The sequence below is a fragment of the Lissotriton vulgaris genome, chromosome 1_1 (assembly GCF_964263255.1).
Source record: "Lissotriton vulgaris chromosome 1_1, aLisVul1.2, whole genome shotgun sequence".
In the NCBI taxonomy this organism is placed as follows: Eukaryota; Metazoa; Chordata; class Amphibia; order Caudata; family Salamandridae; genus Lissotriton; species Lissotriton vulgaris.
The window spans coordinates 1873922618-1873949491 of record NC_141685.1 but is presented as its reverse complement, the minus strand read 5'-3'; the positions used below and the strand labels follow the sequence as shown (position 1 = coordinate 1873949491).

The 26874-nt window shown below is 46.1% G+C and overlaps 1 protein-coding gene across 8 annotated transcripts in view; it reads right to left on the bottom strand.

The window, feature by feature from the left end:
- The window catches only part of ST7 (suppression of tumorigenicity 7), a 579549-nt gene that overhangs the window by 39654 nt on the left and 513021 nt on the right, over positions 1-26874 (bottom strand). For 4 of the 8 annotated variants that reach the window (XM_086919396.1, XM_086919397.1, XM_086919402.1 and 1 more), the window contains exons 13-14: positions 17553-17645; positions 14333-14472 (exon numbers count right to left, since the gene is read on the bottom strand). In XM_086919396.1, the coding sequence (XP_086775522.1) occupies positions 14333-14472; positions 17553-17645 (233 nt within the window). Of the gene's footprint in view, positions 1-14332; positions 14473-17552; positions 17661-26874 lie in introns of all 8 variants that reach the window. The other 4 variants (XM_086919395.1, XM_086919399.1, XM_086919400.1 and 1 more) reach the window with 1 other exon arrangement.

Here is a 26874-nt window from a genome sequence, read left to right as displayed (position 1 = left end):
TTTTGGCCCCAGGGACCCCGGGGCCCGGTCAAGAATTAACAGGGGAGGGGGGTCTCTCAGCTTCCCTCCTCGCACCCATATTGGCCCCAGGATACCATACCACCGGGCAATTGATGCTGGGTGCCCTGGATCAACCATGTGTCCCCAGTGTGCACTGCTGGGGACTGAGGGAGAGCCCCAATGTCCCCATGGTTCCTGCCGGCTCCCCGCCTCCAACAGAAGCCGGCATAGGTCCCGCACACAGGGAGCAGCAAGAATTGCTGGAGCGAGCAGGAAAACAGATGAAAACTCAGCCCCCAGCCGGCGGGAGCAGATTTCCTGCTCCCGTCCGCTGGGAGTGGACTTACTGTTTGTTCTTACTTGGTGGGAGCTGTCAAAGCTCCTGCAAAGCGATGGCAAATAAGTATGTCCCGAGGGTGGCACCTCAGGACATAGGAAGCCAGACTTAGAGGATGATGATCCCCAGGGCCATTAATGTGCCCGGGTTGGGGCAAAACAGACCAGGAAAGGGGCAGCGCCTTACAATACAGATATTGGCCCCGGGAAGGTGGTGGTCCAAGCGCATAGACTGCGTCAGACTGGAGCCCTCAACTGTTCGAAGTAGGTAGAATTGGGACAGGGACCAGGTGTCTTTAGGACAAGCATCGTGTTTACAATCGGGCTGTTCCATCACGTCACTGCAGTAAGTAACATGCTGAAGCCATTGATTTATTGTGAATGGTCTCCTTTCAATACATACAATAGCCACACGTCCCTTGGCTAGTGTAAGAGCCATGGATGTCAAGTGCCGGCTCTTCATAGGCAGGGCAGATGTATCACTAAGCAGAGCCTTAATGGGGGGATGGGGGGGGGGGGGGGAAGAGAGAGGGGTCAATTGGGGTCTTAAGCATATCACACAGAATATCAAATATGCCTTGCCAATACAGCAGAACCTTTTGGCAGTACCAAGCCATATGCAGGAAAGGAGCAGTTGCCAAACATAGTTTACATAAAGATGGATAACTCCCATTACATTTCGACAAGTGTTTGGGAGTGTAATAGTACTGGTGAAAGTATTCCAACTGTATCAATTTATGCTTATGATTGAATGGTGTCTCCTTCACTAGTGTGCAATAACATGTTCAGGTCTTGTCAATAATTTGATGTCCTAGAGAATCCTCCCACCTGTGCTTGGCCTCCAGGAGCGTGTCAACAATACAGGACATGAATGTGGAGTATAAAAAGGAGATTGAGTGGCTTACATCAGCTCTAATCATTTTTGCAGTAGGAAATGTCATTTCAGGCAGTGTACTGGGGAAGGTGTAAAATGCTGCCCTGCAACCAGAGTGCAATCTATGGTAACACAGTGATGCTAGGGGTGAGCTGGTACAGCAGTATAGGAAAGTCTGCAGTGAAAGAAAGGTGCCCCCATTGAAAAGGTCACTGAGCATTGTCAACCTGACCTTGCGTAATATTTCCTATATCACCTTTTTCCTGGTGAGTGAGAGCAGGGGATTATCAGAAAGAGGCATTAGGGGAGTGTATGGCATATCAAGTGCCAGTAATTTTGCTACGTCCCACCATGACCAACAGATTGATGTGATTGCATCCATATCATTCCTTACCATGCATGGATGAGCGCTGTCCTCAAAATTGACTGGGTGTGGGCAGTGGTACCATCAACTTTGACATGTACAGTGGCTGGTTGGGATGGCATCCAGTATTTCAAATAGTGTGACTGTACAACTAGGTAATATATGTAAAAGTAAGGTACATCAAGATCACCTGCCCTTAATGGTCGCGTGAGCACATTCCAGAGAATTCTTGGTTTGCCCGCTCTATATCGGCCTGAGAAGGAGTTGTTTTCTCTGTTTAAAGAAGTGTGTCGGAATGGGTACTCTAATGTTAGAAAATAGATAAAGAAATTTCGGTAATACAATCATTTTGATTAGGGAAATCTGCTCAATCATAGAGAGGGGTAGGCGGATCCATCTATTAACACACTGTAATTGTTCAAGCGCTGTGCTGAAATTACCCTTTATAAGATTATCAAGGTCATGGGCGACCCATATTCCCAAGTATTTGACGACATCAGGATGCCACTGCAATGGATAGTCCATTGTGGGCACAGAAGAAAAGTCTGTTAGCAGGAAAATTTTATGATTCCGTGAACTAGTCGTGTTATACAATGCACACCCTCATTCATGCCTCAACCATGATTTTCTCTTTGTAAACAGTTTTTTGTTTTTACGTGCTAGGATTAAGGGATGTATTGAGTATGGCAGATACACGAGTCATGGTGTGCATGGTTTGATGCATACCCTAACTGGTGAATATTCTGGCTTGAACTAAATGATCTGTAGCACTAAGTATCCTCCAAAGTGCACAATGTCACGGATAATGGGGGGCATAGGTTGCATTACGTATAGTTTCACCATGTCTTTGTAGAGTAAGATGATCAGCGATCTACTTCCGAGGCACAGGCTGTGGTGGGCATGCAGTTCTCTCACAAAGCACACTAATGGCTCAATTGTCAAAGCAAAGATTAGTGGGTGAATAGGACATCTCTGACAGTTGTTCCCCCTGCCAATACAAAAGGAACCAGAATATGATTTCTTCACTCCAACTCTTTAGTCATTGGGAAATGCGCAATAGAGTGATCAGTGACAGGAAACAGATACCCACACCCATTTGTCAACGACCGCCATAATGAAGGGCCATTAGAGCTTTTTCCGTATCCAGGAGCATTGCCACAGAAAGCAGCAGAGGATCTACTCTTCGAACGATAGACATCAGCATTAAAGGTTAAAGGCTGTAGATATTTAGGGGGGTTAATCCAGCTTGCTCAGGTAAGACAGGCAAGGAATTGCATAAGTGGTTGGAGGCACTGCACCAATAGTTTTGCTGGGATTTTCTTATCAGTATATAGCAGAGTTAGTGGTCTATATACAGGAGGAGGATGCACCGGGGCCTCTGTTTGGTTTGAACAGTGCTGTAATAACATCACTTTAACTGCACCAATTTGCACTCATAAAATCCAGCTCCGTTGTTATTCAGATGTCGGAGCACACTAGAGGTGCACTCGGCCCCTTGGGAGAGACCCTATGATTAAGCATGCCACCAAATAGGTTGGTTGGTGAGGGTTTTCATAAAAAACGGAATGGTTTCCCACACATAAACAACAACCTTTAAGAGTGTTTGCCAGTTCTTCTTGATTAGAATATATTATACAAGGGGAAATTAACTAGCCCCCACGTTGACTCTTTCATCTCGCTCTCTAATTGATCTCTACATATATATTGATAAACAACAAAAGTTTACCCTCTGAAATGCAGTTACAACAACCGTTCTACCAGCCAGGTCTGTAATATGGTCTACTACAATTAAATTAAGATCTTTCTTAATGAGGGCCACCACCCGACTAAATTAAGTGGAGTATGAGGAAAAACAGTGATGCAGGCCCCAAACCAAAGCAAAAGTGGGAGTACCCATCGGGGAGCAATGAGTCACCTGTAACATGACTATGTCTATCTTGAGCCGGTCAAGGTATGGGAGCACCTGGCGAACCTTATGGGGGTTATTCACATAACAGACGTTCCAAGTAACAAACTTCACCAGCATTGGCTTGATAATATCAATTGGAATGTTTGTGGTAGTGCAGAAGGAAAACAACAATAGGAAAGAAACCCTTCCCAGCCAAACCCAAACATCAGCGACTACCCGTACCCTAGTAACCGACAAAAGAGTTACAGACCACAAGGTACACCTAGTCACTAAGTGTGCATCCACGCATGGGGGGAGCAGGGAGCACGGCAAAGCCCACGGCATAGCGCCCATGACTGTTGTTAAAAGTGAATCATTTTACCTTACGGCAAATGTGCGACAATGTAGTAAACAGCCTACAAAGACAAATTGTGAAAAATGCATTGTTACATGTGCAAGCAGTGGGTAACTTTGCACAATTTCAGCAAACATTTTGCTATTCATAGTATTCAATGTGTATACATCAGTGTGCCAAACAAGAAGAGAATGAATTGCAACAGTCGATTCACGCTGAGATGAAGCGTGAGCCAATGAGAAGCAGGCGAGATGAATTATTCATTGTTACTGAGAGAAGACGCACGAAGCAACCTGCCACTTTGGTGTAAGCCGAGTTAGTTGGCTTGGGGGATATACCTTTCCTGGGTATCCTGTGTTGCTCAATAAACTTAAGTGCTATCCCTGGATTTGTAAAAAAAATATATATGAAAAAAAGTGTGTTTTGGGGGCGGAGCTTGCCGGCGTCCATGAAAGACGTGTGAGCGCTGAGCTCCTCGCCTGAGCCCCTTTAATATTCGACAAATCTATCCTTTTGGCACCTGGCTGGCCCTAGGAATTGTGGGTATCGCTACAGCTGCCCCCGGTGCTGGTGGGGGGACTTTCCCCGGTCGGAATCGGTTTTGGTTTCGCTCCGCTAGTCGGCAGAGGGCGAGGTGACGGACCAGGCCGTAATCCACGGACTATCCTGAGGGGCTGCCCGACCTGCGTCACGCTGCGTGCGGCGTGCGGTGCCGGAGTGGACTCGGTCTACCGGATTGGCGCCTATCCTGCGATTCCCTCTGAGTGCCATTAAGCTGAGCTTTGGGGTGTGGACGTGGTCGCCCTGCTCACGGAGGTGAGCTAACCGTGGACCAACTGCTGTTGCCTGGAGGTGCGCCGGCAAGGCGCGGGAACCCCTTGGCGGGAAGCTACACCCTCCAGAAGGCATTTGTCGGCGGACGCCTTCACCTGGGGCGCCTCGGAGGCCGACGTGGCACAGTGGCCTGGGAGTGTGCTGGAGTGAGTGGGTGCTATCCCCTTGTCATCAGTGTGATCTGCTCTGTTGTGAGCGCCCGGTGGCGTGCTTCGTTGTCTCCTGGGCCTGCCCAAAACTAATGGCCTGCGGCCGCCATTTTGGCTCCATATCTTGCTACGCAACACCTTGCTCAACGGAGTTCGCTCCCCCGGCGCCCCCATTCCACCACGCCAGCACTGGCTGGCGCCGCTTTGGCTAGCCGCGGGGTGCCTTGCTAACAACCCGTTGGTGACACTATGGGGAAGGGAGATAAGAACCAACCGAAACTGTCGTTCGAACAGCGGAGGCCGAGGGGTGCGGAGGGGGCGCCTCCAGAGACCTCAACGCAGCCTGCGACTGCAGACAGCTCGCTGTGTGCGGACATCCGCGAAATGCTTTGCACCATGGTAAAGGGCTTGCAGGACAGTATGACAGCGATTGGCACGAAAATTGACGCTCTATCCTTCAGGATGGACCGCATGTCTGAGAGGGTGGACAAACATGCTGAGAGGCTGGATATGGCGGAGCAACGGCTGACAGAAGCGGAGGAGGCCCAAACGGAATGGGATAAAGATCGGAAGCAGTTCAGTCGCCTACTCCAGGTCATACAAGACAAGACGGAGGACCTAGAAGCACGCTCACGGCGCTCCAACGTCCGTATCACGGGAGTTGCGGAATCTACCAACACTGGCAAGATGGAGCTGTTTGTGGAGAAGTTACTCCATACACTGCTAGGTGAGGATGTCTTCTCCCCTATGTTCATCGTCGAGAGGGCTCATCGCACCCTGGGACCGAAGCCGCAGCCTGGCCTTCCACCGCGGCCGATCATTGCAAAACTCCTGAACTATAGGGACCGTGACTTGGCACTGCGGCTGGCAAGGGAGAAAGGGAATCTACAGTTTGAGGGCATGAACATCTCCCTCTACCCTGATTTCACGGCGAGAGTGCAGGAGGAGAGAAAGCGCTTTGCCCCGTATAAAAAGCAGATGAGAGACATGGGGCTGGACTACGCCATGCTGTACCCAGCGAGACTCAGAATGAACAAGCAGGGGCACTCGCATTTTTTTACGGACCCAGCGGACCTGAAAAAATCACTAAAGGAGTGGGCCAAGGAACAACGCAACAGCCCGAGGGGTCAACGTGAGGACGAGGAGGAGGCCGCATCTATGGACGGCCAGGGGTGATTCACCCTGCGACCCTGTACTCGGTTTGGCTGGGTCTCCAGTGCACGTCTAGTTACAACTACAGGTCCTATGAACCTACTTCTTTGACTTTGTGGAGTGCGGTTTTTGATACTTGGGGCATACTGCAGGGAAGTGATGTTACTGAGGTCTACTGATTGGTGTTCGTACTGGGGGGAGTCCTCCTCCGACTGGGGGGCTTGTTATTTGTCAATTCGTTTTTGCTGGGGCTAGGGGTGGGTGCCAATCGGCACTGGGGGGTAAGGTGGGGGAGCCACTGAGGTATCTGGTTCTTGCTTGATTGTATTGCTGTCTGGCTGGGAACCTCTGCCCCCGCGCTTTCGGCTCTTGGCTCTCTAGAAGGTCTTTGGGTTTGTAGTGTGTTGCATTGGGGAGGGTTCAGGGTGGGTGGTGACGTGCTCTGTCTGGCCGGGTTGGGGTTGGTCGGCTGTGGGTGGGTAGACGCTTGTCCTATTCTTCTATTGTTACTTTCGATGTGTGGGATGTTCAGGGACTGTTGGGGGGCGGGGGGGGGGGGTCTGATTGAGCCAGCTACTGGATTGTGTCTACTGTACCATCTGTACTATTCTGATAAGCTCGCTGTATTACAATGGCGAATGTTGAGTCTCTAGGGCCGGAGAGCAGCCCCGGCTCTCTTCGACTGCTATCATGGAATGTGAGGGGGCTCAACGATTTTCGTAAACTTAGAAAGGTCCTAGCCTACTTGCAACGACACCAGATTGATCTTGCCCTGCTGCAAGAAACCCACCTGCCTTTGTCCAGTCCTATGTTGCAAATGAGGGGTCTTGGGAGGGCTTGTGTTGCTGCAGGGTTCACCACACATGCAAGAGGGGTGATCACTTGGGCTAATCCCAAATCTCAGCTGTCGCTTCAGCAGGTAGCTGTGGACTCGGAGGGTCGGTATGCGATTGCCCGATGTGTGGGGAAAGGACACGATTTGTTGCTTGTAAATGTGTATGGCCCCAATTATGACTCTCCTGCTTTCTATGCCTCACTAGCGGACGGCTGTAGACAATATGTGGGCTCTAGGATGCTGTGGGGGGGGGGGGACTTCAATTTGGTACTGAACCCAGAATTGGACAGGTCGGCTGGTTCCCCTAGGACCCCGGCGGCCTCGGCATTGCTCCTGTTAACGGAACTAGTGAAACTTGACCTGCTGGATGTGTGGCGCCATAGGCACCCGGGGAAGGGCGGGTTCACCCATTACTCAGCCTACCATAATCTCCATACGAGGATTGATTATTGGTTCATCTCCCGGTCCCTGCTTGATTCGGTGAAGGGGTGCACTGTGTTGCCTCGCACGCTGTCTGATCACTCACCTCTGCTTTTGCTACTGGTGGCCCCTGCTAGGAGGATTCCCCCGTTTACCTGGAGATTCCCCCCGTATTCACTCCTAGACGAGGCCTTCAGAGGGGAATTGGCTGTGGACGTAGAGGTGTTTTTTTCAACTAATGTGGGGTCGGTGGATAGTGTCCAGGTGCTCTGGGATGCATTTAAGGTATATATCAGGGGGATGACGATGGCTAAACATTCAGGGGTGCTTAAGGCTATCAGGCAACGGTTGAAACTGCTTGAGACACAGCTGGCTGATCTGGAACGGCAGGTGGGAGTTGCGGGTTCTGCTGACATCACTAACAAACTTAAACCCCTGTTAGAGGAATTTCATGAAGAGGCGGACAGGAAGATAAAACATATGGGTAAATATGCCACAGCGCGCGCGTATGGGGAGAGAGACCGCCCTGGCTCCCTTCTTGCCAAACTGATGCGCAACAGCAGGCCCCCCTTAGTGATCGAGGAGTTGGTAACGGCTACTGGTGAGGTGGTGTCGGAGGAGCAGGATATCCTGTCGGAATTCCATACTTATTATACAGCACTGTACTCGTCGAAGTCCGGCCACCTTGAGGAGGAAATTGACGACTACCTGAGTTACATACAGATGCCCTTCTTGGCCAACTGGCAAAGAGAGTTTCTGATGGCCCCGTTCCAGAAAGAGGAAATAACGGAGGCGCTAGAGGGAATGAGGTCGGGTAGCGCTCCTGGGTCAGATGGCCTAACGGTGGCTTTTTACAAAGCCTTTCAGGATAAACTGGTCCCATACCTGATGCTTCTTTTTGACGATATTTGTCAACAAGGCAGCATGTCGAAATCTATGAGGGAGGCGCTGCTCATAACCATCCCGAAGCCGGGCAAACCCCCAAATGAATGTGGCTCTTACAGGCCGCTTTCGCTGATTAACGTGGATGCGAAACTGTATGCGAAGGTTCTGGCGACACGTTTAGCTCTCCTGGTTCCGGACCTGGTTGCCCCGGAGCAAGCTGGGTTTGTCCCGGCGCGTAACCTGACTTATAACATCCGCACGGTGTTGGGCACTATTCAGCATGTCCGACAAGAGAATAAGGCTGTGGACATTTTCCTGGACATGGAAAAGGCCTTTGACTCAGTAGAATGGTCGTTCATGCTCAGAGTCCTTCGTAAGTATGGGCTCGGAGAACCCTTTCTGCAGATGCTAGGAGCCCTGTACTACAAACCCACTGCGCGGCTAAAGATTGGGAACTTGGTCACTACCCCGATCGAGATCAGCAGGGGCACTCGGCAGGGCTGCCCCCTCTCCCCGCTGTTGTATGCTCTGGTGGCGGAGCCCCTGGCCTGCTATAAGAGAGTATCACAGGTTTGAGGGGATTAACTTTCCTTCTTACCAGATTGGTATCTCGACCTATGCGGACGACACTCTGCTGTATGTCCGTGACCCGGAGGCGAACCTCTCGGCGGTCTTGCGGGAAGTGGTGAGGTTCGGGGCCTTATCGGGTCTTCGGGTCAATTGGAATAAGTCAGTGGCGTTGCCTTTGACTCCGGTAACTCTCCCATTCGACTCGGAGTACCCACTGCAATGGACCACGGACTCCATACGTTATTTGGGGATTCGCATTCACACTGACCCTGAGATCCTGGTACGCGAGAACTACGGGGTCGCCTATTCCAAACTGGTGAATGATGTTGAGGTGTGGTGCATGCTCCCGCTGTCCCTAATGGGTAGGATTGCACTTATGAAAATGGTGGTACTTCCCAGATTCCTCTTTCTCTTTACCAACATACCTGTGGTCCTCTCTAAGGCCTTTTTTCGGCAGCTTACCCAAACGCTTATAAGACTTGCGTGGGGGGCAAACAGCCAAGGGTTCAATGGCAAACACTCCTTCTTCCCTATGAACGTGGGGGTCTGGGGGCTCCGGACCTGGAACGGTACTACAGGATTGCGCAGGGGGCACATCTCCACACATGGATCCACGGGGATCCTGGCATCCCACATGTGAAACTGGAACGCCTCTTTGCAGACCCTGCACCTCTCCCGGCCATGATATGCTATCCGGCCAATCGTAGGGTCGGTAACTTGGATTCCATTGCTGCCACAAACCACGCTTGGCATGCAATGGTCCGCTCACGTGAGAGCGCGCTATTGTACTCTCCTTTACTGCGAGCGGAGTGGGCAGTGTGGTTGGCCCCACTAACTGAGAAGGGCGTCCTGAAGGCGCTGCGGGAGTTGGGCATCGACAAGATGGGGGACCTCTTCTTAAATGGCACAATGAAGACGTCGCAGCAGGCTCTCCAGTCCTACCCTGGGGCGACACTATTGCATAGCTTCCAATACCACAGGGTTCGTAGAGCGGCTCTGGTATTACTGGGCCTGGAGTTGGCGGAGCCACAAGAAGTACCTGAGCTCACGTATGTAATCAAGACCCCCTCTTCCCGTAAATTGGTAACCGCTCTTAAGAAACTAGGTGATGGGCACCGGCAGTGCCCCCCCTCCAGGGCTAGATTGGCCTGGCAGAGCGACCTTCAGTCCCCGATCTCGGACGAGATGTGGCTCTATTGCTGCGCGAACACTAGGAAAATTTCCCTTAATAGTAGGCACCGCCTAATTCACTTTAAGTACCTGCAGCGGGTACATTATACGCCGGACAGGCTGTATAGGTATGGGTTGCGGGAGTCGGCGGAGTGTGAGCGTTGCCATTTCCCTACAGCCGATTTTCTACATATGTCCTGGACTTGCCCTAGTATCCATTAGTTTTGGAGTGAGGTCTTCACGGAACTTAGCTCTATCCTAGGTGTGGAGATTCTGCCCTGCCTGGCGCTGGCGTTGCTGGGTTTCTCTAAACCGTTGCCGGTGGCATTGAGGCGACTGGCTGACATGGCGTTGCTGACGGCCAAGCGCCTGGTCGCATTGTGCTGGATGAGGGGGCCGGTCCCTACCAAGAAACGCTGGGAGGCGGATTTGCTTTATTGTTGCACGCAATCGGAGGTGTATAGTGAACTACTTCCCCCAAAGAGTCGCCCCAAGAACTTCTGGGGGTTATATAAGGAATTCCAGAACGCTCAAGGGGACAGTGAGTCAGATCCTGAGGGGGAGGAGATGGATGAATTGCAGGAGGGTGGGGTGGCAATGGTTGAACACGATGAGAACTGTGGTTGAGTGTTTACTATGTTGACGGTGGGTGGGGGATCCCGCCCGAGTCTCACCCGTGCATTGCAATGGGTGAATACCTAGGACTACTGTCTTGGGCGGTGATTCGCATAGTCCTTCTCACACTTTACTCTGTTCCATTGGGCCCTTGGGTCAGTTGCTATGGGTCCTACGTTCGACTATAGACGTGGTAGTTAGTGCGGGTGGGCGGGTGGACACGGGTATAGGTAGGCTGGCTGGTTTGTGGGGCGGGGGTTTGTTTTTGGATTAGTCTTGTGGTTTACTGCGCCTTTATATTTCTCCCTTCCAGGAGAATTTATCCTCATGTTTTTGAGAGTTGGCTTAATACAAGTGAACTGACTGCATTGCCTTTGCACACCGAACTGTGATATGGAGTGTCGCCACCAATGCTGTTGGTTTGGTTTCTTTGAGGTCAGTCATCAGCTGCTTTCACAATTCGATATTGTCTCTATTTTCTTTATTTCCTTTCAGTGCGCCGCCAGGCCTCCAGGATGCTGGCGTCATGGCTGTGTATGTGGCCTCTGCTCAGGGATTTGGGTGTGAACTACTGTTGCCGCCGGCCTCCGGGTTGTAGGCGATAAGGGCTGTGTGCAACTTTCAAAGGTGTAATAAAGTACAAATTTAATTTAAAAAAAAAAAGTGTGTTTTTCCATTATATTGAAGGCATAGCATGGCTGGAAACAACAGTGAGTATTTAACTGCTTTGCATCTAAGGAGGCTCTTAACCTCGAAGAAAGTGTGCCGGGCCTCCTGCACTGCTGGAGTGAAACTAGGATAGAAAGACACATTGGTGGCGTTACTAAGGAGCAGGAAGTGCCCCACACTGAACAGGCAAGATGCATCAAATGCAAAATATAACTTCCCAACAGTGAATACAGTACTTAACCAGCCCTACAGAAACTGCAAGCCATGGAACCCACATGAGCACGTAGAAACTCAGCACCCGGAACCTCACGTTACACGAAATGTGGACCCACAACCACCACACTTTTCAAGACACAAATAAAGGTACGTTGGTGCTCGGACGTGACTCTCGACATGTTATATGCATGAGTATTATTTCCTTGTTATATATTATTCAGTGTTCCACATTGTAAACAGGGTATTGCCCTGAAAAAGTCCTCTACCTAATTTCATATCCCACTTTTAAGGAGGTCAAAACACATCAGCACTAAGTCTGTGTGGGAGTGTGACAGCATTTTGTGATATTCCATGCAGCACAGAAAAAATTGTAAATATTCTACACTAATGCACTTTGGGATACTTTAGAGAGCACAACCCTCTTTTGGTGCTTCATAGATTGTGATCCTAAGATCATTCATGAAATGAATTATAATTTTCACTGTATATGTTTGACACTTATAATTGTTTTATTTTCATGTGTTTATTGTTAGCTCATTGCTTGGGGTATGTCTTTGAATGTTTTGTGTAATGTTTTGTGATTTGCAAATGTTTTCATCATGGAGTAATACGGTCATTTATATATCCATACACATAAATTAAAGACTGTATTTTCCTAAAATAGTAACGTGCATCTATGACTAGTGGGGGTTCTTTCTGGTATGTACTTTAAGCAATGATCCCTCCCCATGGGCCCAAATAGCATCAAACCCCGTTTTTGCATAAAACTGAGTCCTCTTTAATGGCAGGTTCATTCTCAGAAAGGGATTTGCAAACGTCACGCTGAAGTCCCCAGTGGAGTCAATAGCACGAGGTGTAATGCCGCTTTGATGAGTAGAGCGGCTGGGGAGGGTAAAACGGAGTTAAAATACCTATATTTAGGCTTTCCAACTCCTGTCATAAGAACAGACTGCCTGCCCTTCTCATTTGCTCTACTGAGCAGTGGTACCCATGGTTTGAATGAGGCACCATCAGCACCACAAAGAGGCTGATCACAGTAAAGTCGCCGAACATAGGACCTGATAAGCCAGAGTCAAGTAAACAGCATGTGCTGTGATAAGCAGAGCATGTTGAAGGTCAGGAAGTGTGCACACTGGGAGCTTTATTGAAAACAATAAACGAACCAGAAGGACATTATGACAACTTTAAACACGTTTGCTATGCAGTTACTGGATTTTAAATGAGCCAACTGAGCATGATGAAATAGTCGGACAATAGATACTGTTGGCACTGAGAAACCTAGTACAATAAATTGGAGAATAAAGGAAAACGCAAAGTGATCGAAAACTGCAGTGTGTGTTCGCTGGATATTACAGAAAACTGTGAAAAGCTAGCTGGAGAAAAACCGAAATTGACATGCCTTAATTCCAATATAATGAACATTTTCAAATGTCAGCTGAGACGATGGGACATTCCATGCGCCCTCTGCTTTTTCTCTGTTTATTTTTCGTTCCGAGTGCCATGATTATGACTTCTGCCATGGACAGTGCTGCAGCCACCAGTGATTTTATAAAATTGCACGCTCCGATTATCCCAGGGCAAGTCCTGCTACTGTGGGCCTGGCTGATTATCAGGGACTGACGTAGACATGCTACTGTTCAATATAGTGACACTGGCAACTCTTATTTTGTCAGGTGAAATATTTCTTTCTAAAATTAGCTACTTAGGCGGCAAATGCTGGCTGCTACAAGAAAATGCATCCGGTCATTAACTATGTGGTATCGACCACAGCCGAGGAAAAGCAATATTTCAGTAACCACTGCAAGACCGATTCCTGCTTTGTGGTGTCTTCTTTGGATCTAAAAATACATAGAAATGATGTCCCCCTCCATCTTGCTTTCTATCCGTTAGCCTCTATTACATTACGCTTAAGCATGGGCGGAAAATCCGTTTCGCTCGCGGATTTTCGGTAAATTCGCAATCCGCGAGATTTGCGAATCTCCCGCAAAATCCGCGAGCAGCGGATTTTGCTCGCACTGTTCGCGTGAGTTCGCGCCCCGCGAATAAGTGCAAAATTGCAGAAATACGATCTTAGCAAAACTGAAACTACTTACCAGGTTCAAAAGTTCAGGCTCATCATTAGTAGCCATTTCCTGTAGTGCTTCCTGAGGGGCCCCTCCAGAGTTCAGTTGCCAGTTGAAACTATTATGTGACCCTGCTCTGAACCTCAGAATAGTTACACATATGCCACAAAGGTCCTGAATTACAGCTAAGGGAGACAAGCAGGAGCCAGGCTGGAAGTTCAAATCCATTAATCAGCCCCTAATTCATTATTGTCAGTTGGGGCAGGGCAGGTGTTGTAACTAATTTTGCAACAATGAAAGCACTTAGCAAGTGCAAAAGATCACTAATCAGGAAGCACTAAGGAAGCAGGTGCCAGCTGAAAAAATATTCTGTGACACATTAATCAGCCCCAAATTAATTCAGGTCACTTGAGGCAGGGAAGGTGTGCTTGCGTTGCCACAATAATGTACACTGACTGGACAACCAGAGGGTGCTGTGATGAAACAGAGGGTGGCATGGGTGGGCCAGAGGGTGGCATGAGTAGTCAGAGAGTGGCAGTGGTGACAGAGAGTGGCAGTGATGAAGAAGAGTGTCCCAAACAGGCTGGACACGTAGAAACAACAAGTTCGCGAAACTTGCGACCCGACAGGTAAGTTCGCAATTTGCGACATTGTACAAAACCCTCGCGAACGGGCAGAAACCCGCGCAAACACAAAAAAAAAATCCGCAAATTCGCGAGAATTCGCGGATTTTGCGGATTGCGAGTTCGCAAATCCGCAAAATTTGCGAACGCGAGATTCGCAAAATTCGCCCATGCTTAATTACGCTGTTCGTTCTCCATGCCAGACTACAGTGGGCATCTTCATAACCGCAGTAGGGTCATGGCTTTAATTTTCAAGAGAAACAATACTCTAAAAAAAATTGTAACATACAACTTAAAAACATTGGATTACTCACAGCTTTTGCAAAGACACCCATGAGTTCTGGGAACTGATGCGTCAGGAGGGCAAGCATGGCTGTGAAGGAGCATAAACCGGCGGTGAAAAGAATGAAGAAAGGAAGTTCCTTCTTGGGGTAAACGGAAACTTCATGAAACGCTGCAAAGGAGAACAGAAATATAAAATAATGCACTTGCAGAAATCTCTAATAAAAACAGCCATTGCATTTCTAAGGTATTAGGTTGGAGGAGTCCTAGATTTTTAAACCCGCCAATAATTAACAGACTCAGACCTAGCGAACATGCAAACGTAATTGTTCCAAATATGTGCCTCATTATACAAATCATTGCATTATTGAGCTACACGCGGAAGGGGGGGCGGTGCAAGGAGGTATATTCAGACGGTACGGTTAACCAAGCCTAGATTTACCAGCTAGCTGGTAGCAGGGGGCGATTTATTCAGATATCGTGATTTATCAGCTACAGCTAGCTACAAGGGGCAGGCGGGGTACTTTAGAAGGAGGCCTATTCAGACAGCTCGGTTAACAAAGCCTAGATTTATCAGCTACAGCTACCTACAAGGGGCGGGGGGGGGGTGTTTTAGAAGGAGGCCTGTTGAGACAGCACGGATAACCAAGCCGCTACACGGGGCAGGCGGGGTGCTTTAAAAGGAGCCCTATTCAGACAGCACGGTTAATCAACCCTAGATGTGTCAGCTACAGCTAGCTACGAGGGGAGGGGGCTTTAAAAGGAGGTATATTTGGACAGCAGAGTGAACCAATCCAAGATTAACCAGATACGACTAGCTACATGGGGTGGGAGTGCTTTAAATGGAGGTATATTCATACGCACGGTTAACCAAGCCTAGATTAACCAGACACGACTAGCTACATGGGGTGGGAGTGCTTTAAATGGAGGTATATTCATACGCACGGTTAACCGAGCCTAGATTAACCAGACACGACTAGCTACATGGGGTGGGAGTGCTTTACATGGAGGTATATTCATACACACGGTTAACCAAGCCTAGATTAACCAGATACGGCTTGCTACATGGGGAGGGGGTGCTTTAAAAGGAGGTATATTCATACGCACGGTTAACCAAGCCTAGATTAACCAGATACGGCTAGCTACATGGGGAGGGGGTGCTTTAAAAGGAGGTATATTCATACGCACGGTTAACCGAGCCTAGATTAACCAGATAAGACTAGCTACATGGGGAGGGGGTGCCTTAAAAGGAGGTATATTCATACGCACGGTTAACCGAGCCTAGATTAACCAGATACGACTAGCTACATGGGGAGGGGGTGCTTTAAAAGGAGGTATATTCATACGCACGGTTAACCAAGCCTAGATTAACCAGATAAGACTAGCTACATGGGGAGGGGGTGCTTTAAAAGGAGGTATATTCATATGCATGGTTAACCAAGCCTAGATTAACCAGATACGGCTAGCTACATGGGGAGGGGGTGCTTTAAAAGGAGGTATATTCATATGCATGGTTAACCAAGCCTAGATTAACCAGATACGGCTAGCTACATGGGGAGGGGGTGCTTTAAAAGGAGGTATATTCATACGCACGGTTAACCAAGCCTAGATTAACCAGATAAGACTAGCTACATGGGGAGGGGGTGCTTTAAAAGGAGGTATATTTATATGCATGGTTAACCAAGCCTAGATTAACCAGATACGGCTAGCTACATGGGGAGGGGGTGCTTTAAAAGGAGGTATATTCATATGCATGGTTAACCAAGCCTAGATTAACCAGATACGGCTAGCTACATGGGGAGGGGGTGCTTTAAAAGGAGGTATATTCATACGCACGGTTAACCAAGCCTAGATTAACCAGATAAGACTAGCTACATGGGGAGGGGGTGCTTTAAAAGGAGGTATATTCATACGCACGGTTAACCAAGCCTAGATTAACCAGATACGGCTAGCTACATGGGGAGGGGGTGCTTTAAAAGGAGGTATATTCATACGCACGGTTAACCAAGCCTAGATTAACCAGATAAGACTAGCTACATGGGGAGGGGGTGCTTTAAAAGGAGGTATATTCATATGCATGGTTAACCAAGCCTAGATTAACCAGATACGGCTAGCTACATGGGGTGGGAGTGCTTTAAAGACGGTATATTCAGATGGCACTGTTAACCAGGCATTGGTTTACCAGATACAGTTGCAAAGGGTGAAGTAAGATTGCCTTAAACACGCTCTTCGAGATTACTGCAGAATGCGAGAAGAGGGGAATCCTTACACCAAGACGGAAGTATGTGCTTGCTCAGGGCTTCAGTGAAAAGTAGTCCTTTCGCCAACCTTTTCATAAAACAACGGGGAAAGGGACATTCATGGTTCAGACCATCATTTTTCTGCCTAACGTTCAGAACAATTTTTTGATAATTTACGCTGCAAAAAAATACATGAAAGAGTTCATTTGTTACAGGGAGAAAGCTTGCACCAATTATCACTTTTGTAATACACAATCGTAGGAGTGGATGTAGTCGTAAATGTTTTCTTCAACAAAAATAATTGGGTGCTTTAAAAAAAATTGCAAGTTTTGTAAAATTAATGAAGGAGGATCCATTAGGGTTATGTTTTTAGTGCACATTCTTGTTTTGTTATGTGTATTTGTCTATGAATTTTGTCATATGGGTTCCATATTCTGCATAAAATGTTATGAGGTTACCATGTCGCGCTAGAATAAAAAATCAACAACGAAACAAGATCATGTATTGAAAAGTTCCCTCACTGATCCTTCATTATTGGAGCCAGAGTGGCCTCGACAATGCAACATCAGTTGCGAAACACGTGCGGGCAAAGGACTTTCCATAAGACATGGACCAATGTGATCGACAAGTGCAATGAGAGCAGTGATTTGCAACATAAATAAATAAGAAGAGTAATTAACGGAAGAATTGTTAAAAACATTTGGATGCAGTTGGACTCATTAATAATTAAAAACCTTTGCCAATGATTAAATCTGGGGATATTTTTGAATCTTCCTAATGTATTGCGGATACAAAAAGACTTGAACAACATTGTAAGGCACCCCGATTTCGCACCGCAAGGGCGGTGGTGCACCAGCATGGACCTAAAGTTAAGGACTCCCCGATACTGGTTTTGGACAGAGGGGAAGCCTTGGTATGTACTGTCATGGGACCGTGGCAAAGCTCGGTCATTCAGTGAGGGAGCAAGAAAGAGGCATGCAATACAGTGAGAACAACAACCAAAAATACTTACACGGGAGTAACTCTCTGTCAGCTGTTTCTGTGCAGATAGGGTAAGGGTAGAAAAGGTGTCCTTTTTCCAAAGGGTAGGGGATCATTCTAAAAGCTATAAAGGGAAAACCAACAAACACAATTTAAAAACAATGTGAGACCAAACCCATTCTGAGCTGCCGGTTTTGACACACTATTAATTCTACAAATAATACAAGCACTGCAACCAGTCACAAGCTGAAGGTGAATAAACATTCACTGCATCTACCAAGGTAAGGTCATTACAGCAGAGTGTGCAAATAAACTATGCAATCGTGCCAAGAGGGCAGCTAAAGTTCAGGATGGTCATCGTGGTGATGCATCAAGGCGCTTGTGAAGGACAACAACCACATCCATCTTGAATATCTACTAGAAGCAACTCTGTAGATGGACGCTGATGAATTAGCTCTTGAATGAGGACGTAGGCAGTGTCCTCAATATCAGATGCACACCTACAGGCAGTGCTTAATTTGTAAAATGATAAGTGCCGGGGCTCTACTCAGGAGGCCACTGCAGCTTGCAACACCCATTGCCATGCCAGTGACAGTACTAACCGTCACACTTCACTCGCACAAGAGTGACAATCCGCACTATTCCAAGCCCTCAAAGCTATAAGAAACGCTTGGATGGCAGGTATTAATTATTGTTCAAGTCAAGTCAAGTCAAAACCACTTTATTCGATTATTTAAAATCATAAAAGTATGCTATACATATACAGAAATATTAAAAAATCTGATAAAAATATGTTATACAGAATAAAAACACAAATCATAATCAATTAAAATGCGTGATCAATTATTGTTAATGTATACTGAATTATTGATCAGCTGTTGTTGTGCTCATCCCTAATTTAGGCAGACAGCACCTTTATGTGGCAAAACGCCTTCAGTTAATCTCACAGCGCCGAGATGCCCCCGGGTGAGTTGAGCGATATATTAAATATATTTAACATAACATAACTGTCACAAGCGCGCAGTGCTGAGCACCAGAAATCACCAGCTCAAATTAGGCACTGCCTACATGGCTGTGCTAATAAAGAGGCTACAACAGTTGTCCTGGACACTGGAAAAGGTCGCCTGAAACACCACTGCTGGACAGATTTTAGGCACGGACTACTGTCCCTCAAAGTGTTGTAGTGGGGGCAATACTCGGATACAAAAAGAAACTTGAAAGGCGGTAAAAACTTTTGTTCAAACTGATCAGGTATTTATATATAGTATTTAGGTAATCAAAACATAGAACAAAAATAGTTGCAAGTGAACACATAAAGACAAGTTAGTGACTTGGAAGCACCCTGCAAGTAATGGAAATAATTGTTTCTAAAACGCCTCATCTGAGCAGGGTTTGCTGAATGCTCGACTACTGATGTATGTCTTCCACTTAGTTTGTCAATGAAACTGTTTAGTATTAGACTTTGACAACCAGGCCTTTCCTTCCTTCAGCACCGATGTAATAAAAGAGCAACACCGAAGAAACGCAGGCAGTATTATACTACTGTATAAACACAGTAAGGAAATTTAAAGCACTAAATCTTTCAGATTTCGAACGCTAGCAAACTGCCTACAAACTATTCTAAACGCTGGACAATTACAGAAAGCGCACATATTGTATTTAGCCTCCATCAATTTAGCCTCCATTTATCGGTATCCTGCTGTCATCAGTATGTTATTCCCACCATTACACATAACTCAAGCCGACTGACCATAAATAGAGCCACGAAACGTGTCCAGGCAATGCAAGCGCAAATGCCGCAAGAAGCAATGGAAAGAAAAGTGGGTGCAGGTCAGTCACAACTCAAAGCAACAGCAGAATTACTGTGAAACTCCAGCTAAGGAAACCACATACTATTGCTCAAAGTCTCATTCAAAAAGTATTTGGGGGAACATCCTCCTAGCCAGCATCATGTCTGCACGGTCTACATCTATACCGTCCTATACCGTGTTGAATGTCTTTCCCTGGAGATGGACTGTTATTTTCTCCTATATTCTTCGAAGAAATGCACTTTTTTCCCGTTATGCTCCCTTATCAATTCTACAAATTTCCCAAAGGTCTTGCCTTAACACAGCCCTACTTACAGTACTAGCGTGGGTAGAAATGTAGATATCTTGTAGGATACAAGAGCAATGTCTTTAGCACCAACTACTGTTCAAGCGGTACCTCCTCAGCACCCATGGCAGCAGGATGTTTGCAGGTGATGCTTTGGCCACACTCGAACTATCATGTAATACCTTTACAGCCCCTCCAAACAACCAAGCATTTGTATACACTTCCTCAACATTAGGACAGACTCACCCTAAAACAGAACTTCTGTATCCTTGGAGCCCCGAACATCTAATTTGATCAAACTTCACCCAAACAAGGTCAACACCTGCACAGCACAGCACAGACTGGATGCAATCTTTTCTTCACCTGGCCCCATCGAAGTAACAGGATATACTTGTCATATTGAGAAATCACCAACCCAGTTCTTTCAATGTAAACCTGCCTACAAGAAACAGTTTAACAACAACAATGACCTGTAAGTCTATCTGAAGACAATGGAACAAGTTCAACCTCAGCACACTTGAGGTTCACCTTGCCATTGGTTTACTTCCATACATAAAGGAAGTGAAGCTACTATCATCAGCTCTCTGAAGTCCTCAATAGACTGATACCCCAAGATATTCTTACACCTTTATTGGCCAAAGAACCCAGAACAACAATGCCAATGAAAAAAATCACACACAACATTACAATACAAACGTCACACAAGGACCTATGCATTTTTTATGAATAAAGCAAAAATATTCATATTCAGAGTAGACTACCAAAGCACCATTTTGCTCCAAGAAACTATGTAGGAATCTCTACGAAATCTGCAACCTCTCAATGGCAAGCGGCAGTGACCACAGCGCAGATCACCTTATCTCGAAAGCAAAGATCATATCGCACTATCTCAGAAGCAATGCAGCTAACAACCTTGACTTCACAGGTATGGAGCCAACTTCAGTAGCCCCAAAAATGTGTTAACTACCACCACAGGTTAGATAAACCCAAAATATTCCACACTTTTGCAGAGCCCTTCGCTTTCAAGGAGTCGGTACTTACTGCTAACCTTTCGTAGGCTGAGCGGAACTCGCTAGACTGCAACCAAATGACTGAAGTAGTTTCTGAGGTCACTTGCCAACTCTCAACAGAGAAAGCCACAGGCCTCAAGTGCCTTTTTGGGAAATTCTATAAATGCTTCTCAGGATCTCCTAAAGACAATGTTTTACACCTCACAAGAGAATGAAGAACTGCCACTGTGCTTTTGAAACTAGATGATCTGGTGAATTATTGTACTTCCCTCAGGTCTATCTTGTTAATCAATACAGAGGCCAGAGTACTGGCAAAGGCATTGGTAAATTTTCTGTTTTCAGTGACAGAGGGACTTATCCATCAAGATCAAAGTGGTGTTATATGCCCCAACAGTCCACACGCCATACAATCAGGATCCAGATGAATACCCTAGCATTGGCACACTTGCTCCGAGATCCCTTGGCCATTCTTCTGATCAAATTTGTTTTTGATAATCTCAACTGGGATTATGTTTTTAATTCTATCTCAATGGAGCCATGAGCTTTTGATGGACCCCAGGACTAGAGGTTAAGGTATCATTACATATACTTTTCTCATTTATCTTTATCACCCCAATAGGGGAGGCCTGCAAACTTAGTAAATTTGTTATGAATTTGGTAAATAAGCGGAGCATAAAATAATGGGGACAAATATTCACTGAAAAAGGAAACTAGGATTATAACAAGGCACACCCATCATAAACAGAAAGATCAGAATGGTGCTCTACCCCTCTTAGCAACAGCTGCCACAAAAACAAATGTTCCAAACAATATACAATCACCTGAGAGGAGGCACTACACTTGCCTAGCAGTTTTGACAATATTTACAAGACTAAAAAACACTTGCTCATGTTGAGACAGAGGATGCCACCAGAATCAATGTAGAATAAAAGACATGCAGTTGATGCTCAGAGGACGATTCATTGCAAAATCCACAACACAGGGAAATGAAAATGGACAGAAATGCGTCCATCCATTAGGAAAGTTGAAACATACGCTGATGTGGTGACGCTTATGGCTAATAAATAGTAGACTCCCATCGGTATGTTTCTTATGCCCGTCTGTCAGAAAAAATGTAACAAAACCTTCAGAGACATTATGAAGATTTATGAACTCTACTTATGAGTAAAAACATAATTAAAAAGCATTGGCAAATCGATTTGGTCTACTATTGGCAAACAGGCTTACTTTTTATTACCCGCATATGCCAAAAAACAGAACATGCTGCTGTCTAAACATGGTGACCCTTTGCCTGCAATAAATATTTATAATTAAAAAAAATAATAACCATTGCATATAATTTTTACATAATACAGGTTCTTCCTACCTAGCAAGCGAATGTACTACGATCGGGTGTAGGAGCCTTATTAGTTGTAATGCACATTAAAGGAATGTAGGATTCTTGTTTGCACAAAGAAAAGGTTCTGTTGACTTTGAATCACTGTAACCTGAAGACCTAGTTTAAACACAGATGGATCACTAATAGAAAATGGGTACAGAATAGAAAGAAAAGAAAATTGCAAATTAAAGTATTAGCCTAACAACCTTGGCAGTGAAGTGCACTTCTTTCTAGGCAGATGTGCACATAGGATCAGGCAAAATGCCGTACTGGTACTGCAAGAGAGCCAATGGTTGAACAGGGCTGACCCATTGCCTTATACTGTAAGCTGCAGTGAATGGAAGCAAAATGTGTGACTATTTAACAGACTAATGCCTGAGGGTGGCTCACCCAAATCCTATCTATGTATATATACACAAGTATTTTTTTTATTTATGACTTTTTTTTACTTGCACAAAGCTAGCGTAGCACTTACATCTGGCTCTAATCCAGACCTAAAAAGTAACATTTGAGAACATGATATTTAAAAGAAATTCACAAAGTCAGCAATAAATCTATGGAGATACTGATAAGTTTGAATACAAACTCTCAACCTACATAGAACGGGGACCTCTTTCTGGATGGACAGGTTATCACACACGCAGACATTGCTACTACCGGGGTCTCTAGCACAAGGACCATTTCATTCTCAGGAGTCTACAGAACACACTGAGTGACCAGTTACCCTCATACCCAGTAGCACCAAAGAACTCCACCCCCCCCCCCAGTTTGATGCTGGTGATTACCACCACCGAAGGGTCACGATTGGTCTGAAGGCTTTACCAGACTTGTTTAGCCCTAAAACCATTGGTTGGTGCGAGGGCCTAGGCGGCATGGGAGCGTAACTTAGGGCATCCTATAGCAGACAAGATGTAGATTTATTGCTGCACACATATGAAACTCCTTTCCTCCAACCATAGGCATAAACTGCTACATTTCAAGTTTCTACACCGCGCATACACCACGTCACAAGATTTAGCAAAAACTGATCCTGCATGCGCTCACAAATGCCTGAAATGTAGGACTAACAACGCAGACTTTATACACCTCCCATGGACCTGTCCTGTTATTCAAGCCTACTGGCTTCAGGTCCTTGATCAGATGTCCACAATGAATGGGGTCACTGTTGACCCTGACCCCCCAACTAGCCCTCTCTGGATATATTAAACCCCTTCAGCCCAGTTCTCTGTGCTTTACTACCATTGCTCTGCTGCAGCTCTGTTTCAGGGTAGTAGCCGATGCCCCACTAAGGACGAGAGGGTGAAGGGCATGATATACTGTTAAACAACCACTGAAACATACGCTGTGCTCCAACCTCCCACATCCAGACCCAAGGACATTTGGCAATCACTGCATGATTATTTTTTAACAATGGACACAGACGCCCCAGATAGCAATGTCAGATGAGGTTCACGCCTACAGTTCATATCAGGTCCCCTAAAGGCCTGAATTTGACCAGCTGTGACCAGTCGTCTTGCGCCCCCTGGCCTCCTCACACTCTCCTCCCTTGGAGGTACCCATGTGCCATCCCATGTATTCAATAAGTAACTACTATATTTTTCCCTACTGCACATGTCATCTATATGCTTTGTGTAGTCTCAATTGAACAATGCATGACTAATGTCTAGTTGATTTATTTTGTTTGTCCTTTTGTAAAAAGAAAAATAAAGTAAAAAAAAAACAATGCATGTGACCTTGTGTAATGTAACCTGGTGCTCATGTAAAGCACTTCAAAGCCTTCAAGTTGAATTCACCCTATTAAAATCTGCAGAAAAATGCACAAAGAGGTAAAAACAAAACCTTCACATAAGGAAAGACAAATAAATACTAATTTCCAGGCTGATTTGCTCAAAGTGACTCCAGTAAATCTAGATAAATCGCAGCTTCGCTGCTTAACTGTGTAATCTTAGGCAAATATTTTATTTTACCAAAAGTCATTTTTCATTATTATCGCAAATGAAAGCACTTTCAAATATGCGAGTTCAGAATGCCAGTTGCAAAAAACCTATTCCGGCTTAATTAACTAGATTATAATGTTGCTCTAAAATAATATGGGTAACGTACAGGGTTTACATTTGGGTGGGCAAAGAATTCCACTGTACTGGCAGAGTTCGCAGAGTTTTGCCCACTTTGCGCTCCTGTGGAGTTTCTCAAACTCAGTGAAGCAATGCGGAGCAGAGGTTTCTCTCTCACAGGGCTCACAAACTGTAAGTTGGCGAGTTCTCGGGAGACAAAAATTGCACTGGAACTCCTATTAGGAGATTTCTCAATGCGGGTGGTCGCGGCAGGTTGCGACCGCTCGCGGTGAGAAATCTGCAGCTTGCATTGAGGAAGATGCCGCTCGAGTAGAATGTCTACTCGAGCGGCAGAAAGCAGCAGCGCCCTCTGGCGTGATGCAGACTGCTGTTCACGCTAATTTTACAGCGCAGGACAAACTCCCGGGGCTTAAAATCAGTGTAAGTAGCGCAACTTAACATTCTCTGCTTTTAACAAAACTCCGCAGAGCGTGGCAGAGGTTTTCTATCTCTATGCGGAGTTCTGCGGAGTAAAACTCTGCGAACTCTGTCCAGGCCTAGTTTACATGCCAATTGTCTTGTTTCTTCGATTCTAAACATAAACCATTAATGCACTATCGTTTTTAATAAGTGCTTATTAGTGCAGTGCTATAATGGGACGTATTGTCAAAGCTTCATCTTAAAGAAGGAAAATACTACTTACCAGTATGAATCTGTTCTTGGCACGTGGAGCTGCAGAGTTACACACTGTGCATAGATCGTCACCTAGTGTTTGGGCAGGATGTTTGAAGTTTGCTTTTGTCCTGAGAAGTTCTTTGGAAGTCACGAGATAGGTGTCTTCTCCTTTGGACCATACTGAGCATGGGCATCGGCTCCATCCTCAGATTGTTTTTCGCCATTAGGGAAATGATGGAGCTGTGCAAGAAAAGGAAGGAGGTCCATGTAAGCTGTATCTAATTAAGATAATACTGGAACAGACTAGGGTAGCCGGGGAGGCGGGTGGGTGTGTGTAACTCTGCAGCTCTACATGCCAAGAACAGATGCCTACTGGTAAGTAGCATTTTCCGTTCGAGGCATATAAGCTGCAGATTACACACCATGCATAGATTGTATAGCAGTACCCACTCTTAGCGGCAACCACCCCTATCTGTTTGAAGTAGTTTGAAATAATGTTTTGAGAACAGCTGGCCCACATTAGCTTGTTGCTTGGTTTGCACATCTACACAATAGTGTTTTGTGAATGTGTGCGGTGTAGACCATGTAGCTGCTCTGCAGATGTCATCTAGGGGAATGTTCCCTAAAAATGCCATTGAAGCCCGTATTTTCCTTGTCGAATGGGCTTTAGGAGGAACAGATAACGTACGTTTAGCTTTGTGGTAGCAAATCTGTATGCATTTGACAATCCATCTAGGTATACCAGATTTTGATATGGGATTGCCCTTTAGTGGTGGTGAGAAAGACACAAAAAGTTGTTTGGTCTTACGAAAGGGTTGTGTTCTCTCAATGTAGTATAGCAATGCTTTTTTTAACATCTAGGGTATGAAGAGCTCTTTCTGCTACTGTTTATGGCTGCGAGAAGAAAACGGGCAGTTCCACAGATTGATTGAGGTGGAAGCGAGAAATGACCGTGGGCAGGAATTTTGGATTAGTATGGAGAACGACCTTAATATGATGCATTTGCAAGAAAGGTTCTTGAATTGTTAGTGCTGTAGTTCATACTTACTCTCTGTAGAGAAGTAATAGCTACTAGGAAGGCAACTTTCCATGTTAAAAATTGTAGTTCACATTTATGTAAAGGTTCGAAGGGAGGTCCCATTAGCCGTGTGAGAACAATGTTCAAATTCCACACTGATGAAGGTGGTACTCTAGGAGGAATTATTCTCTTGAGGCCTTCCATGAAGGCTTTAATAGCAGGCACTCTGAACAGAGATAGATGCTGTCTGTTTTGAAGATATGCTGCTATGCCCGCAAGATGTAGTCTAATAGACGTGTAGGCTAAGTTACATCTTTGGAGGTGTAGTAAGTATCCTATGATGTGTTGAATAGACACGTCTAGGGTATTAATATTGTTGTTGTGACAATATATTACAAAGCGTTTCCACTTAACTGCATAGCATGCTCTAGTGGTTGGACGTCTAGCTTCTTTTATGACATTCATTCAGTCTGGAGGAAGGTTAAGATATCCAAATTCTAGGATTTCAGGAGCCAGATCGCAAGGTTGAGCGGAGCTGGGTCCGGGTGCTTGATCTCGCCACGGTTCTGTGTTAAAAGGCGTGGAGACAGGTATATTTTGTGGTACGGTACTACAGCCAGTTGTAGCAGTGTGGTGTACCACGGCTGTCTGGCCCACGTTTGAGCAACTAGGATGAGGGTCAGAGAATGCTGCTGTAGTTTGCGTACTACTAGTTGCATGAGTGGTAGAGGTGGAAAAGCGTACGCAAATTTGTTTGACCAGTTGATCCATATCGCATTGCCTTTGGACAGTGGGTGTGGATATCTGGCGGCGAAGCTTGGGCATTTGGCGTTTTCGTGGGTGGCAAAGAGGTCTATCTGAGGTTGTCCCCACATCTGAGAGAATGGTTGAACTTGCGGATGAAGTTCCCACTCGTGGATCTGTTGTGTCTGACGACTTAACAGATCTGCTATGGTATTTTGTACTCCTAGGACATGCTGGGCTTAGAGGAATATGTTTTGAGGTATAGCCCACCACCATATGTTTTGTGCTAGCTGAGAGAGTTGCAGGGAGTGTGTTCCGCCCTGTTTCTGTATGTAATACATGGCTGTCATGTTGTCCGTGTGGACTAACACAGCTTTGTT